Raw genomic sequence first — 14,063 nt, 5'->3', positions numbered from 1 at the left:
TCCGTATATGCTTTCAGTGGACTTTCAGACTTGGTTTACGTCGAAAACTTAAATATTTGCAGTTAGTTATCTTTCAAATGCAATGTGAATTTTATTATAGATTTAGCAGTGACAGCACATTTTTGTCCAATCTATTAGATATTATGAGATCTTCTCTGTATTATTACAGTTTATTACATAGTCAAAATTAAATCATTTGCAGTACTAAACAAAAATAATGACACAACCAAATACAATGTTCAGATGCGGCTAACAGCACTTTAGGGTTTGCAAATCTCTGGTGGTTCATTGCAGGGGGTTCGTGTATACACTAGTAAATCAACAAATCACTTGGATAAATCAAAAATCCCATCACCAACTGGATTGCATCCTGGAGAGCTACATTCCAGTCTTGTGCTCCAGTGGTCAAACCCTTACAATTAGGTGGTATGAAATCAAAGACTATTCCATCACAGAAATATTCTTTGACAGTTTGTCTGTGTTGATGATAATGTTGACTAAACGTTTCAGCCTTGGAATATAATCATACTATTATTAAAAAGTAAGCTATCATTTCCCATCCCTTGTTTATTTTGTAGTCAATGGTCTCATTTTGACTTATACAATTAAGCTACATTGGCAGCTAAAAACAATGTATGCTTCGTTCTGGTTTAACCAGAATTCAGTCCTTACAAAGTGATCGTTTCATTTACAAATGAACATTTAAAGTTTGTTTCTAGTACTTACCATTCTTTGACAATTACACCAAACATGACACAAGTGCAAACTTTATCCCATAGCTGGGATTAATTGTAACAGGCAATTTGCCCTAACCCTAACCCTACTACACTAGTCAACATTTCAAGTGGATCAAAACCTTTCCTAAAAGTCGTCTAAAATTTTAAACAATACATGTTATTGTCTTGAGACAAATTTGAAGAACTTTTTTGATCCAGTTGAAATGTTGACTATTATATTTTGTCTATATACTTGAAGTGGATATTGTTTTATATGTCTGTCTATAACAGACAGGTATTCACACTATTCATCCCTTATCTAACCTTAATTCAATTATAAATGGATAAAAATGTCTAAATGTGAGAAAAAGCAGCACAATTACAGTATGACCAAAAAAACATTTTTATGTGTGACCCAGTCTGTAAAAAGTCTCAATCAAATTCTGAGATAATGAAAATAAGTCTCTTGTTGGCAGACAGCACAATCATTTGGGTGTAGCCTATTTAAAACAATGACAAGAATTACGCTAATGTTAGCTGTTTTTTATGGTAAGTGCTGGTGGGTTAGTTGTAACACAGCATTATAATTAACCCCGCTGGGTCAAAATATTTTCAGGCCTACCAAAAAAGTTGCTAAGAGCTGCAGACATATTTCAAAATGATGCTATGTTTTAGTCAACAAGACACTGATTAAGATGACATAACATTGGTTTTGGTATCTTACACACCCAACGCAAAAACCGAAAAAATTACTTGAATGCCACCAAAACACTCTTTCATCAATGACTATATGGAAAAAAACATACCTTTACATAAATTTGGGGGAGACCTCAATTTGGAGCAGATCTCAGTTTTGTTTTTCTGGCTGCGTGAAAACAATAACGGAAAAACAACTCGCTCAACCCTGTGCAACAATGTTAAACAGTCCTTGTTATAATTAACTCCGCATTAGTTTGTGTCCCACGCATCCCTACTTGCTGAGAGGCTATGGATTAAAAGCACACCTGAACTCCACTGTGCACAAAGGTGCAGAAGCGTGATCTGTGCTATCCACAGCTTTGTAATTTATCTGTTTTATTTATAAAAAGTGTGTAGCACTGGTTATGAGTTCATAAATGCTCTTTTAATTGATGTTTTATACCACAGATCTGTTTAACGTTTAATTCTCATTTGTTGCAAAACTCTCTATGGGTGTGCATTTTTCAGTCAGTGCACACCTATGACGTAGATACTGTCGACTGCATCACAGTTCCATATCACTATGCCAAGTTTAACTGAAATAATTTATTTAATATTAACAAATAAAGTAGAAATGTGTGGTAGCAAAACACATACATTATAAAATTATTCTAATAATTTAAAAGAGAAGAAAATCAATACAGTAAATGTACACTGATTGCCGCCTTGTTCAGTTTTGTTTTAGTTTCATTCCTAATAATATAACACAAAAAATTTACATAAATACTGAAGATAAACATTATATATAATTATTGATGGGCCAACTTGTTCGCATTGTTCCCATCACTGCAAACCGCCTATCTTCATTTATTCCTTGTATATTAGATACTTGTAATATCTAAACATATTTTAATTGTATCTTCATTGTTCCTCATTGTTCTTCATACTGTAATATTAATGCTACACTTATTTTCAAAATGGTCTAAAGGACAAAAGGAAATCTCCAAAAGATAAAAAGAAAAGACAAGCCCAGAACTGGTCCAGCCTTAACTATGAGCTCCTTAAAGGGATCACCCCATGGATTGGTAATGTGATACTGCCTGTGGAAGCAAATAAACAGAAGCTTTGTGAAGGTACAGACCATGGGTTCATTTATCACAAACCTGATCATTTTTAGTTATGAGGAGAACCTGAAACTGTGAATGATGGCTGTTTAAATTCTGTTAAAAGTTATTTTGTTTTTTATATCATGAGGAATTCAAAAGAGAAACACCACTTGTGTTCTTTTCTACTGCAATTCACAGAAAGAAAGAGTCACTGCATATTAATCATAAAATTAATGTTTTTCATTATGACATTTTAATTTTTTGCTTAGGTTATTTTTCCAGTTCTGTTAGGGCATTATTCACATAAATCTCAATTCTTGTGAGAATCAGTTTATACATTTGTCAATTTATTTTATGTTTATAATTTTACAGCTGAAATCATTGGAAGAAAAGCAGCAGAGATCCCTCTCCTGAAGACACAAGTGTTTTCATTTTTCTTCAAAGTAAATCTAAACTTTTTGTTGTCATTTTTTGTCTCCTTGTAATTGTGATTTGTTCATGTTGAGTTTTATATGGCTGTGTTGTCTCTTTACAGACTCTCCACATCGATGCAGAGGCTTGCAAGAATGTCATTAAAGTTCAGCAAAAAAGAAAACTTAGGGTATTTCTCGAAAAATAATGTTTTAAGCACAGACGTATTGTTAATCGAGCATTGTAAAATCACCTCCATGTTAATCTAAGTTTTTTTTTTTTTTTAAGTTTTTGTGCCATACAAGTGGTAAAGGATCAAATTTTGTAAATAACTTTATTGTCTTAAACATGATTATTTAGTTGGGCTAAAAATATACTTTAAACATTAAATATGATCTAACTGTCTGTGGTCTAGTTTAGTGTCGACAAACAAGTTTGACATAAATAGAAAGTTGTTGCTCCATGCCTGGTTATGACAGTATAATGTTAGGGTTATGAATATGATGTATTATTTTTTGTAATGATAAAAGCATTTACTTTTCACTCCATCCTGCTAACTGTCTTTTCCATGTTTATTTTTCAGATGCCAGGGTCTAAATCCAAACCCCAAACCGGTATTTGTGGTTACACTTGTTATATATATTTTTTATATCCATAAATTGCTCTTTTCAACAGCAGTCTACTTCTGTATCTCAATCACAGTGCCTCAAGTTGGAAAACCAAGTAAACCATCAATCTCTATTCCTGATCTTCCCTCTGATACTTTGAACTTCGATACAAACTTATTATTTTTTGATCATCAATCTGAAGTAAATGACTGGATGAATGGAAACGGTGGAATTTCACTGCCACATCTAGAGATCACTTTGCCTTACCTCCCACCATCTGCTGCCAGTGTCACAAAACTGACTTCATTGCTCAAGGCTAAACAATCTCTGCTTACAGCTGCAGCACATATCTTACCACACGACTACCAGAATGGCAATGGAGAGAAAGAACAAGAAGAGGGCATTCACAAACTGGTTGCAGAAAGGTTTGCCACAAATCCAGCATACCTGTGGTTAAAAGCTCGATTCTTGTCATGCTTTACCTTACCTGCCCTTTTAGCCACCATAAACCCATACAAGAATTGGGAATTGCCAGATTCACCTCTATGTAATGACGATCCAGTTATGGACAAGCATGTGGGAGAAAATAACGAGGCACCAGCTGCAGTAAGTTAACACTAAAAGGGATAGTTCACCTTAAAATTTAAATTATGTAATAATTTACTCATCCTCATGTTGTTCTAAACCTGTATGCATTTCTTTTTTCTGATGAACACAAAAGAAGATATTTTGAGAAATGATGGTAAACACACAGCAGATAGTGACCATTGACTTTAATAGTAGGAAAAAATATTTTGGAAGTATCTTGATAAATGATGAAGAAAATATTTTGATAAATGATGGTAAGCACAGAGTTGACAGAACCCATTCAATTCCATCATATTTTACTATGGCAGTCAATGGACACTACCTGCTGTTTGTTTACCATCATTTCTCAAAATATCTTAATTATCTCAAAATACTCTAACCCTAATCCGGGTGTAGGCAAGTTCGGTCCTACAGAGCCGCAGTCCTGCAGAGTTTAGTTCCAACCCTAATCAAACACACCTGAACAAGCTAATCAATGTCTTTAGGATTTAGACATCAGGTTAGATTATCAGTGCTTAGGCTAAAATATGCAGGACTGCGGCTCTTGAGGACCAAACTTGCCTACCCCTGCCCTAATCCAATCAAAACACACTGTGCAAGGTGAAAATTAATCTTTTTGTTTAAGTTCATCTGTTACATATTTGAATTCTTAAAAAATAATGATTAATTAATGATAAGCATAACATTATTAATTTAATGTCTATTTTATATAAAAAATCTTGACAGTCTTTGTCATATGCATAGCTGTTTATGGTTGCATTCATTTATTTCTTACACTATGGTGAATATTAGAATGAAGTCTCTTGTGGTGAAATAAGCTTCTCTCCCATGTTAGGATTAAACTGAAACTTCATTACCACTGCAACTTGGGGCTAACTCCGACAGTCGTATCCGAATGTTGTGTACAGTGGAAAGGCGGCTTTAGTCCAGTCGCATAATGAAGCTGATAGGCATTCTCGATTTCTTTCAACACTCACCAGAACGATCAACGTGTGACATCAAAGTTCTGTGAGAGTGATTCAAAAGCATACAGAGCAGTTCATCAACACACAATAATCTGCCCGGCCAGCGAATCTGTGAACCTTTCTCAGAAGCAGTTTTCAACAAGCAGCACAGCACATTGTAGAGGATTTACAGTTAAGACCCGTAGATTGCTGCTGCTGCTGATGATGAATAAAGACTAGAAGTAAGAAATGCGATTAATTGTAGATTAATAAAATGGCTTTCTAAGATTCTCCGTGAGCATTGCTCCAGACTCGGGGGTGCTGAGAGGAAGGGGCACAGATCGAAAGATCCTGCTGACCTCTGTCTCTATCAGTCTCTTCTTGCCTCCTTATTTACGAATGTCATCTCTGCTAAGACCCAATACTATCATTCAAAAATCATCAACTCACCTTAACTATTGCACTCTCTTCAAAACCTTCTCTACTCTTCTTTTTCCACCTGCCCTCCACCTTTATCTTACTTAACGGCTGATGATTTTGCTTCCTTTTTTGTGAAGAAAACGAATACTATCAGCAGTCAGTTCTCTGAGCCGCAGCTTCTTGCGCATGTTCAAACCTCTGAGGCTAGCTCTCTTCCTTCCTTCTCTCTCCTATCTGAAGCGGATGTTTCCAAGGTTTTTTCTTCTAACCATCCGACTACCTGACCGTTAGATCCCATACCCACCCATCTCCTTCAGGCCATCTCTCCATTGTTTATCCCTGCCCTCACCCACATTATCAATTTATCTCTTTACACTGGTACCTTCCCCGCAGCATTTAAAGAGGCTTAGTTAACCCAGCTGCTGAAGAAACCCAAACTCAATCCTGCTATGCTAAAAAACTACAGAACGTTTCTCTTATTCCCTTCATTGCCAAGACTCTTGAATGTGTGGTGTTCAACCATCTCTCCTCATTCTTCACACAAAATAACCTCCTGGATAACAATCAGTCTGGTTTCAAAAGCAGTCAGTCCAGATCATCTGCGCTGCTCTCAGTCCAAATCATCTGTGCTGATCTTACTGGATCTATCCACTGCTTTTGACACGGTCAATCACCACATCCCCCTTTCGACCCATCATTGCTATCGGTGTCTCTGACACAGCACTTCTATGGTTCAAGTTGTACCTCTCAGGTAGGTAATTTAGGGTATACTGGATAGGTGACGTCTGCGAACCCTAGCGTCTCAATACTGGGGTGCCTCAAGGCTCCATGATTGGACCACTGCTCTTTTCAATCTACATGACTGGGTTCTGTCATTCGAATACATGGCTTTTCCTGCCACTGCTATGCAGATGACACTCAACTTCACTTGTCATTCCACCCTGATGACCCCACGGTTTCTTCCCGCATCTCAGCATGCCTGAGGGACATCTTACTCTGGATGAGGATCACCATCTCCAGCTTAACCTTGTGAAGACCAAACTGCTTGTCATATCATCTGAATCAAAGCTTCATCACAAAGCCCTCTTTCAAAGGAAGTCTGAAGAAGAGTGGTAGACCGAAACGTTACTTCAGTGATTAAATATTTTTTTGGTGAGTTCAGTGTGCGGATTCTTTTTTGTCTTGTTTGGTTGTATTTTTGGATTCCGGCACCTGCTAGTGTTTGGATGTGCGCGTCTCCCTCTCCAGTGCTTAAATTTAATTTACCCAAGTCTTACATTTCTTACCACCATTCATTCCCGAAAAGCGTCGTCCGCAAAAAATAAAATGGTATAAAAATGCTGTAGAACTAATCATTGGGAGGCAGAAAGTGTTTGATGGGTGGACCTCTAAAAAGAAATGTTCTGCACATTGCACGTCACTGGTTCACACTTTAATACAGTTTTTAATCATTACTTTTTACACATGTAGGCTATCATAATCTACGCAAATCGTGCGTTAAGCTATATTTCAGGTGTTGTTATCTGACTGTATATTGTTGGTTTGGTTCTGAAACATAGAGGACCCAGAAGCGAAAAATATCAACACTGCTTTAATAAAAATCAACTTAAACCATTGGGCCGTCGAGAAACAGCGAGTCAACTTTAGTGTTACACAGTTTTCACTTAGGAGGCTTTTGTTTACCTCACTGCCCCATGCGCATTTACTCCCTTGAGTTTAATCCACTCTCTGCTGCAACTCACTCGAACCTAACGCGCTCCCCCTTCAGCTCTCCACAAAACAGCAGCAGCAGTCTCATGTTTTAACTGAATCAGAATCTCTGGGCTCAGTGCCTCTTTTGTCCAAGGGCATAGATCACTTTTCGTCAAATATATCACCCTGCCTCTGTTGCTCATGTGTTGTTGTGTGTGAGAGTGTGTCTGCTATCAGTAACTCTCTACCTGGCATGTAGATTACATTCAGGTCATAGCGTTGCAGCTGAAGTATTATCCGCTAAAGTCTGGATGGAGCTGTTCCAAGAGGCTTTCTTAAGATCGTTTCCAAAGGCTTGTGATCCGACGGCACATTAACCTTGACTTCATAGGCGTACTGATGAAAGTGCTTCACTGAAAACACGATAGCGAGAAGCTCCTTCTCTATCTGTGCATAGGTTTTCTCTGTGTCAGTTAGCGCTCTGGATGATGTGATCTCAAACACACCTGATCCAGCTAATCAAGATCTTACTAGGCAGACTAGATACTTTGAGGCAGGTGTGATGAGGGAAGTTTTAGCTAAACTCTGCAGGACACAGGCCCTCCAGGACCGACTTTGGACACCCCTGCCATGCACTTTCTTTTCTCAGCAGTTGTCTCAGTGGCGCTGTGGCTGTCGCTTCTCCAGGTATATATTGTGCAAGATTCTTGATCATCCCAAGTATTGCAGTGCAGGTCTGTCTGTGGGTGATGGCATGTCAACTATTGCCTTAAGTTTTGCATCGTCCACTTTGACACCTTCTGAGGTCACAATATGACCCATGTATTTGACACTGTTTACCTTGTATTGGATCTTCTCTTAGTTGAATTAGACGTTAGCTTTCTTTGCTCTAGTCATCACTTTTTGCAGAATTTTGCTGTGTTCATTTTCTGTGGATGCAGCGATAATCATGTCATAAGGGATAATATGAACACCCGTGATGTCCCCAAATGTCTCACACTTGCGCTGCTGAAAAAGCTGCCGACTCAATCCCAAATGGTAGGCGCTTAAACCTACAGCACCCCCATGGCGTGTTGAAAGTGCACATTAGCGACGACTCCATGTCAAGCTATTTGCCAATAGCCGTCCTTCTCATCCAGCACTCTGAAGATTTTCTTACCAGCGAGTTTGCACAACACCTCATCTGATGTGGGAATTGAGTAATGCTGTCTTAAAATGGCCTTATTTAAGTCAGTAGGGTCTAGGCAAACCCTCAGCTTCTTGTCTTTCTTTTCGGTGATCATAAGACTATTGACCCATGTTGTTGGCTCAATCACTTGTTCAATAACATCAGCTTTTAACAGGTCATCAAGCGTGTCTCTCAGTCTATCCATTACTGCCAGTGGTACTTTCCTGGCAGCCATGAATGACAGGTGTGACTGTAGGATCAATGTTGATGTGATGTTTTCCTGAGAACTCACCAAGTCCTTCAGAGACAATTGCATGTTGCTTTAGCAGCTCATCTTTTGTAGTGGAGCACTTGACTGCAAGCATATCAATGTCCATCCTTTTTATTAGACCTAACCCTTCACATGCATCCTTGCCTAGGATAGCTGTGTCTGAGTGGTTTGACACATAAAACAACAGGTTGGATTTGGTTTGATCATTGGAGCACTCCAGTGAGATTGTTCCTTCTGGTTTCAGCTTAACTCCACTGTACGCCACCAACACCGTTTTTGTCAGTTTCAGTTGCAAGTTTATTCGTTTTTCATGCTTGGCTTTTCTCCTCAGTGTTTTGTACACAGCCTGCGGTAGTACATTTGTTTCTGCTCCTGTGTCTAACTTAAACTTAACAGACATGTTTCCTACATCTATGTCCGCATACCAGGACACCATGTAGTATTTGATTTGTAATCATTTATATCGTGAATCAGAGATGATAGGAAGGAAGTTACTAAGTAGACTGTTTGCTCTTTTTTTTTTATAACTGCAGTGCCGGCTATTTTGAGCCCTACAAGGGGGAGTAAATAATGGCTTATTTTCAATGTTTTTGTGAACATTAAAAGAAACTTACCCCTGGTTTCACAGTCTAGAACTAAAGGCTTAAGTCTTGTCTAAGACACATGTTTGAGGTGTCTTAATAAAAATAACTTGCACTGTCAGATCTTAAAATTTGATTGGTCTTAAGATACAGTACACACCAGTAAACATCTTTTATAAACAAGTCCTGACTTTAGCTAAGCCTTGTCTGTGAAACCAGGCCTTAGTTTTGTCTTTTGTTTGGTTGGTTTATTTTTTGTGTTCATGTTTTCTTTCTCTTTCAGATGACTGATCTGACTACAAATGAAAACTAAGCTTTGGAAACGCAATTTTCAGGAATTTGTACAAACAGGAAACATCAATAAGGCAGATTACTTTTTTAATCATAACCAACAATTACCCTAGCATTGAGACTAAAGTTACGTTATGTAATGCTTTAACATGTATTTTCCTAGATATCAGAGACCATTTTTTTTTGTTAGGGAAATTCAAAGTAGGTTCTGGCTATTTTGAATGAAGAAAAAATAGGTTATGGTTTTGTACATAAGCACTGTTGAATTGTTTATAAAAAAAAATTCTGTTATGTTTTTGAATAAAATGTATTGCCAAGTCATGAAAATAAATGTATTTTAAATGATTGCAGTCTTTTATATTATATGATCATGATGCTGTTTCCCAGACAGACCTTAAGCTTAGTCCCACACTAAATGCATGTTTAAACTGTCCGATTGAAAACATCTCACACTGGCAAATCCATTATAATATCATGGCAATATTTCAATTATAAAGCATATAATTTGTTTACACAAAAAATCATAAACATTGTGTTCTCTACTTTTCACAAAGAATTATTCTTACACAGGACTTTTCTTTATTTTTTTTGCTGAAAATCTCATAACTGTAATGTGTCCTGCTATGTCTGAGTGAATTATATTTTGTAATTTGAACAGAGTAAAAAATATCTTTGACAGAATAGTCATGTATAATAGAAATTAAGAAATGCCCATAACTGATTTTCTCATCCTTTGTAATGAAATAACTACAAACGCACACACTTAAGTTTGTCACATTGGTGAGTACCTTTCTATTGGCTACCAGTTTAAGAGTTTACTATATTTTTTTTTAGTAAAAATCACCATATTCTTTTGTCACACTTTGTACACAACATTTTTTATTCTTGTTACCGATAAAGCTAGTTTTCCACATTGAAAAAAATGTATTCAGTTATTACAGTTTTTCTCGAATGCTTAACACTAACCAGGCTTTTAAATTAAAAATTCAAAACCATAACGCCATTTTTCAAGAAGCACAATAATTTTGCTGAACTAAAAACACATTCCCCTACTTTAACACATCAGTCAGATTTGGTGAACTGTTACTTCAAAACTCTACACACAAATCCCTACATTTCTTAGTGTTTACACCATCTGGTCATATGGAAAGCACTAGCATTCAATACTGTTAACTCGAGTCAGCACAGCTTAGCTCAATTAGCAAACAATTACCAAGGTGGAAACACTAAGAGTCAAAATTGAACACACATCAGGGGCCTCATTTATAAAGCCTGCGTATGCACAGATTTGATCGTAAAGTGTGCGTAGGCGAAAATCCACGGCAAAGTCCATATTTATAAAAACCGTCTTTGACGTGGAAAAGTGCTTAGCGCCACGTCAAGGTCTGAGCAGACGTACGCACTTTTGCTTGTCTGATTGCTGCAGGTTTTTGGAAATATAAGCCATTCTTGCTGTTTGAAATTGGGTTTAAACATTGACAAGCGCTTTTTATATGTCTGACATTAATTACGCATCGTTTAAAGGCGGAGATCTGAAACTGCTCAGCTGCGCGCACAAGTTCAAGTTCATTTCTGATTTATAGATTTGAAGCGTACGTTCGGTTTATGAATCACACGTACGCATTTTTGTTAAATGATGGTAAGATCAAATTTAGGATGGTTTTTACGCAGCATTTTATAAATGAGGCCCCAAGAGAAGGAAGAGGAGGAGGACATGGTGAAAGAGGAGGAGGGACACGAAGGGCAAGGTGACAAGCAGTCTCAAATGAAATTCGAGCGACTCTAGTTGACCATGTCCTTTCCATGTTATGACTGTTAAGGAGGCTGAGCAACGAGTAAAGCCAAATTTGAGTCGCTTCACTGTTGCCTCCATCTTCAGAGCCTTCAGGGAGGAAAACAGATACTGAAGATGTACTTACACGTAAAGCGTAAATGTAAAGCGACCTTGGGTTTGAGAAAGGCGCTATATAAAATAAACTTATTATTATTATTACAGTAAGAATGCTCTGTACAGTAACTTTAGTGTGCATACACTGTTGGATTATGCTACTGGAATAAAGAAATGCATAAAATTGCCTTCCATACAGATGGACATATCAGTAGATGAATGCCAGGGGTGGATCATGCAAGAGGATTTTACCTTCGCTGTTTGGCTAGGACCAATATAGCCCGTGATGTGGATGAGATTTTCTGCCCTGACCCAGAACAAAGACGGGGTGTTGTGGTGGAATAATATAAAAAAATGTTTTTACAGTTGTGCTCTGTAGCACATGAATGAATAAAAATGTGTCAATGCGTACATTTATAGTGTCTTTTTTGGTCATGTGAAAAGGTTTTTGAGGGGGAGAACCACAAGCAACTTACCAGTTTTGGATATATTGTTTTGAATTTATTGCACTAATGTGTAATACTATGTTTTAGTGCAGGGGTGTCAAACTCATTTTAGGCTGAGGGCCGGATGGTAAATAACGCCATGATGTGAGGGCCTGATAATTTTTTTAAACCTTAGTGTGCTGATAATTGTGTGAATATTAACTAAACAAACCAATTAATTAGTTTGTTCAGCAAGAAAACTAGAGAAACACACAGTGTGAAAACTACATTTCATAAGTTCACACTCATACTGTACATATTATACACACAAATTTACATCTGTACAAAATCCACTGGCCTAAGGTTGAAAAGCCTTCATTTAACTTCTTTTGCATTATTCCTTAATGCCAAAATTATTTATAAACCATTCACTTTTCTTTGGAATATATTTTTAATGAGAACAGTCATTTAGAAAATTTAAATGCAAGATGGGGCAGTGGCCCAAACCAAAAAGGGCACTAAGGGGGTGGTACTATTATTATGGTTTTAATAAAGTATTATAAATATGATGTGTTATATTACTAGCATGTGATTATAATGGGAAATATAATAACAAGAATTAAAGTGTGACAATCTGCTAAATATTCAATATGATTTACCTGCTGGCTTGATGGAGCTTTGAATCCATGTTTGCAATGTTGAACTGCCTTTAGCAGCCTCCCTTTCCGTTCTCTGTCTTTATTTTGTCAAGGCATTGGTGTTTTTGTCTACTTCTTTAACCAGGTGTGTCAAACATGCGGCCCGCGGGCCGCAAGGTGTCCAATCCGGCCCGCATGATGATTTATACAGTTTTAGTAAATATGAAATACATATTTTAAAAACCCTTTCAGGCGGGTGTCTAGTTCGTTTTTAATATGAGAGACTTGCGGAAACCAGCAAAACGCGGAACAGACTAAACACGGTGCCCAAAAATCTTGCCGTTTCATTGTTACCGCTCCCCTAAAGATCCACTGATTCCAGTAATCCACTTCGTGTTTTCCCGCCCGCTCCGCAGCATCTCTGTGTCCAATCTCTGCCTGGAGAGCGAAGACGACAGTTTCCGAAGTTCCTTGCATTAACAGGTAGATTCATTACATTATATCAGTTGTTAAACCGCAGAATTAGTAATTTGGAAGTTTGTTTATGTAATTCTTCTGGTAATGATTTGCTGTCGGTGTTCTTAAAGTGCTAACAACTTAGCAAGCAAACGACAAAATATCCACATTCTTAGTATTAACGTTACAATGCTTGTCTAAGGTGTGTTGATAGGTAATGAATCACATGTGATACTAAATGTGACCAGTAGAGGGAACTACCGTGTTATATGACTATGGTGCATGTTGAATGATAGAGGAGTAAAATAAGAGGCAGATCAGAGAATGTTATGCTGTTGAATGGTTCGTACATTAAAGTTTGAGCACAAGCTCATTGAGGATTAAAAAGAACAAGTCTCATTTTTAAGAGAAATAACACATGGTACCAGGAGTAAACCGACTTTGTCAAGCCTGAGTTCAGCTTGTAAAGATGGATGTTTTGAAGCCTCCGGAGGGACTGAAATTAGTGGGTAACGTAGATAGCAACTGGCGATCGTTTAAACAACACTTTGAGTTGTATATGTCGGCCGTAGGACTGGACAATAAACCCGATGCCAGGAAAATTGCGTTGCTGCTTACAGTTGCGGGTCCCCAAGCCATTGAAGTATTCAACACGTTCGAGTTCGGCGAAAATGAAGACAAAGAGAAGTACGATACCATACTGGGAAAATTCAGTGCATATTGCTCCCCACAGAAGAACATCGTGTATGAGAGGTATGTGTTCCGGTCACGGATGCAACAGCCCGACGAAACTTTTGATTGTTATGTGACTGATTTGAAGCTTAAAGCGCAGTCATGTGATTTTGGAGATCTAAAAGATTCCATGATCCGCGATCAAATTGTATATGGAATTCAGGATAAGAGGATGAGGGAGAGGCTTTTAAGAGACTCTAAACTAACACTGGAAGAAGCAGAGAGACTGTGTCATGCAAGTGAAATAGCACAACAGCACGCAAAGACGTTTAATGAAGCAAATGTCACTGCTGCACATGACAGTGCCAAGGTTGCAGTAGTCAAAAATAAAATAAAAAAGCATGCACCACAAAAGAATAACAGAGAAGATGCAGCAACATACTCCTGCAACCGTTGCGGTAACAGACATGAGCCCCGGCAGTGCCCTGCCTATGGCAAAAGATGCTCAAA

The 14,063-nt window shown here is 37.7% G+C and overlaps 1 protein-coding gene across 3 annotated transcripts in view; it reads left to right on the top strand.

Moving 5' to 3' along the window:
* The window catches only part of LOC135752501 (snRNA-activating protein complex subunit 4-like), a 37,363-nt gene extending 27,572 nt beyond the window's left edge, over positions 1 to 9,791 (top strand). For 2 of the 3 annotated variants that reach the window (XM_065270987.2, XM_065270985.2), the window contains exons 20-26: positions 2,383 to 2,527; positions 2,873 to 2,943; positions 3,036 to 3,101; positions 3,200 to 3,235; positions 3,495 to 3,525; positions 3,614 to 4,125; positions 9,467 to 9,791. In XM_065270987.2, coding sequence (XP_065127059.2) covers positions 2,383 to 2,527; positions 2,873 to 2,943; positions 3,036 to 3,101; positions 3,200 to 3,235; positions 3,495 to 3,525; positions 3,614 to 4,125; positions 9,467 to 9,496 — 891 coding nt within the window. In that variant the 3' untranslated portion in view covers positions 9,497 to 9,791. The remainder of the gene's footprint in view (positions 1 to 2,382; positions 2,528 to 2,872; positions 2,944 to 3,035; positions 3,102 to 3,199; positions 3,236 to 3,494; positions 3,526 to 3,613; positions 4,126 to 9,466) is intronic. The other variant, XM_073814033.1, reaches the window with a different exon arrangement.
* Positions 9,792 to 14,063: the final 4,272 nt, after the last annotated feature.

The sequence above is a fragment of the Paramisgurnus dabryanus genome, chromosome 1 (assembly GCF_030506205.2).
Source record: "Paramisgurnus dabryanus chromosome 1, PD_genome_1.1, whole genome shotgun sequence".
Classification (NCBI taxonomy): domain Eukaryota; kingdom Metazoa; phylum Chordata; class Actinopteri; order Cypriniformes; family Cobitidae; genus Paramisgurnus; species Paramisgurnus dabryanus.
The sequence above is the reverse complement of the archived record's forward strand: the minus strand, read 5'-3'. Positions and strand labels throughout refer to the sequence as shown.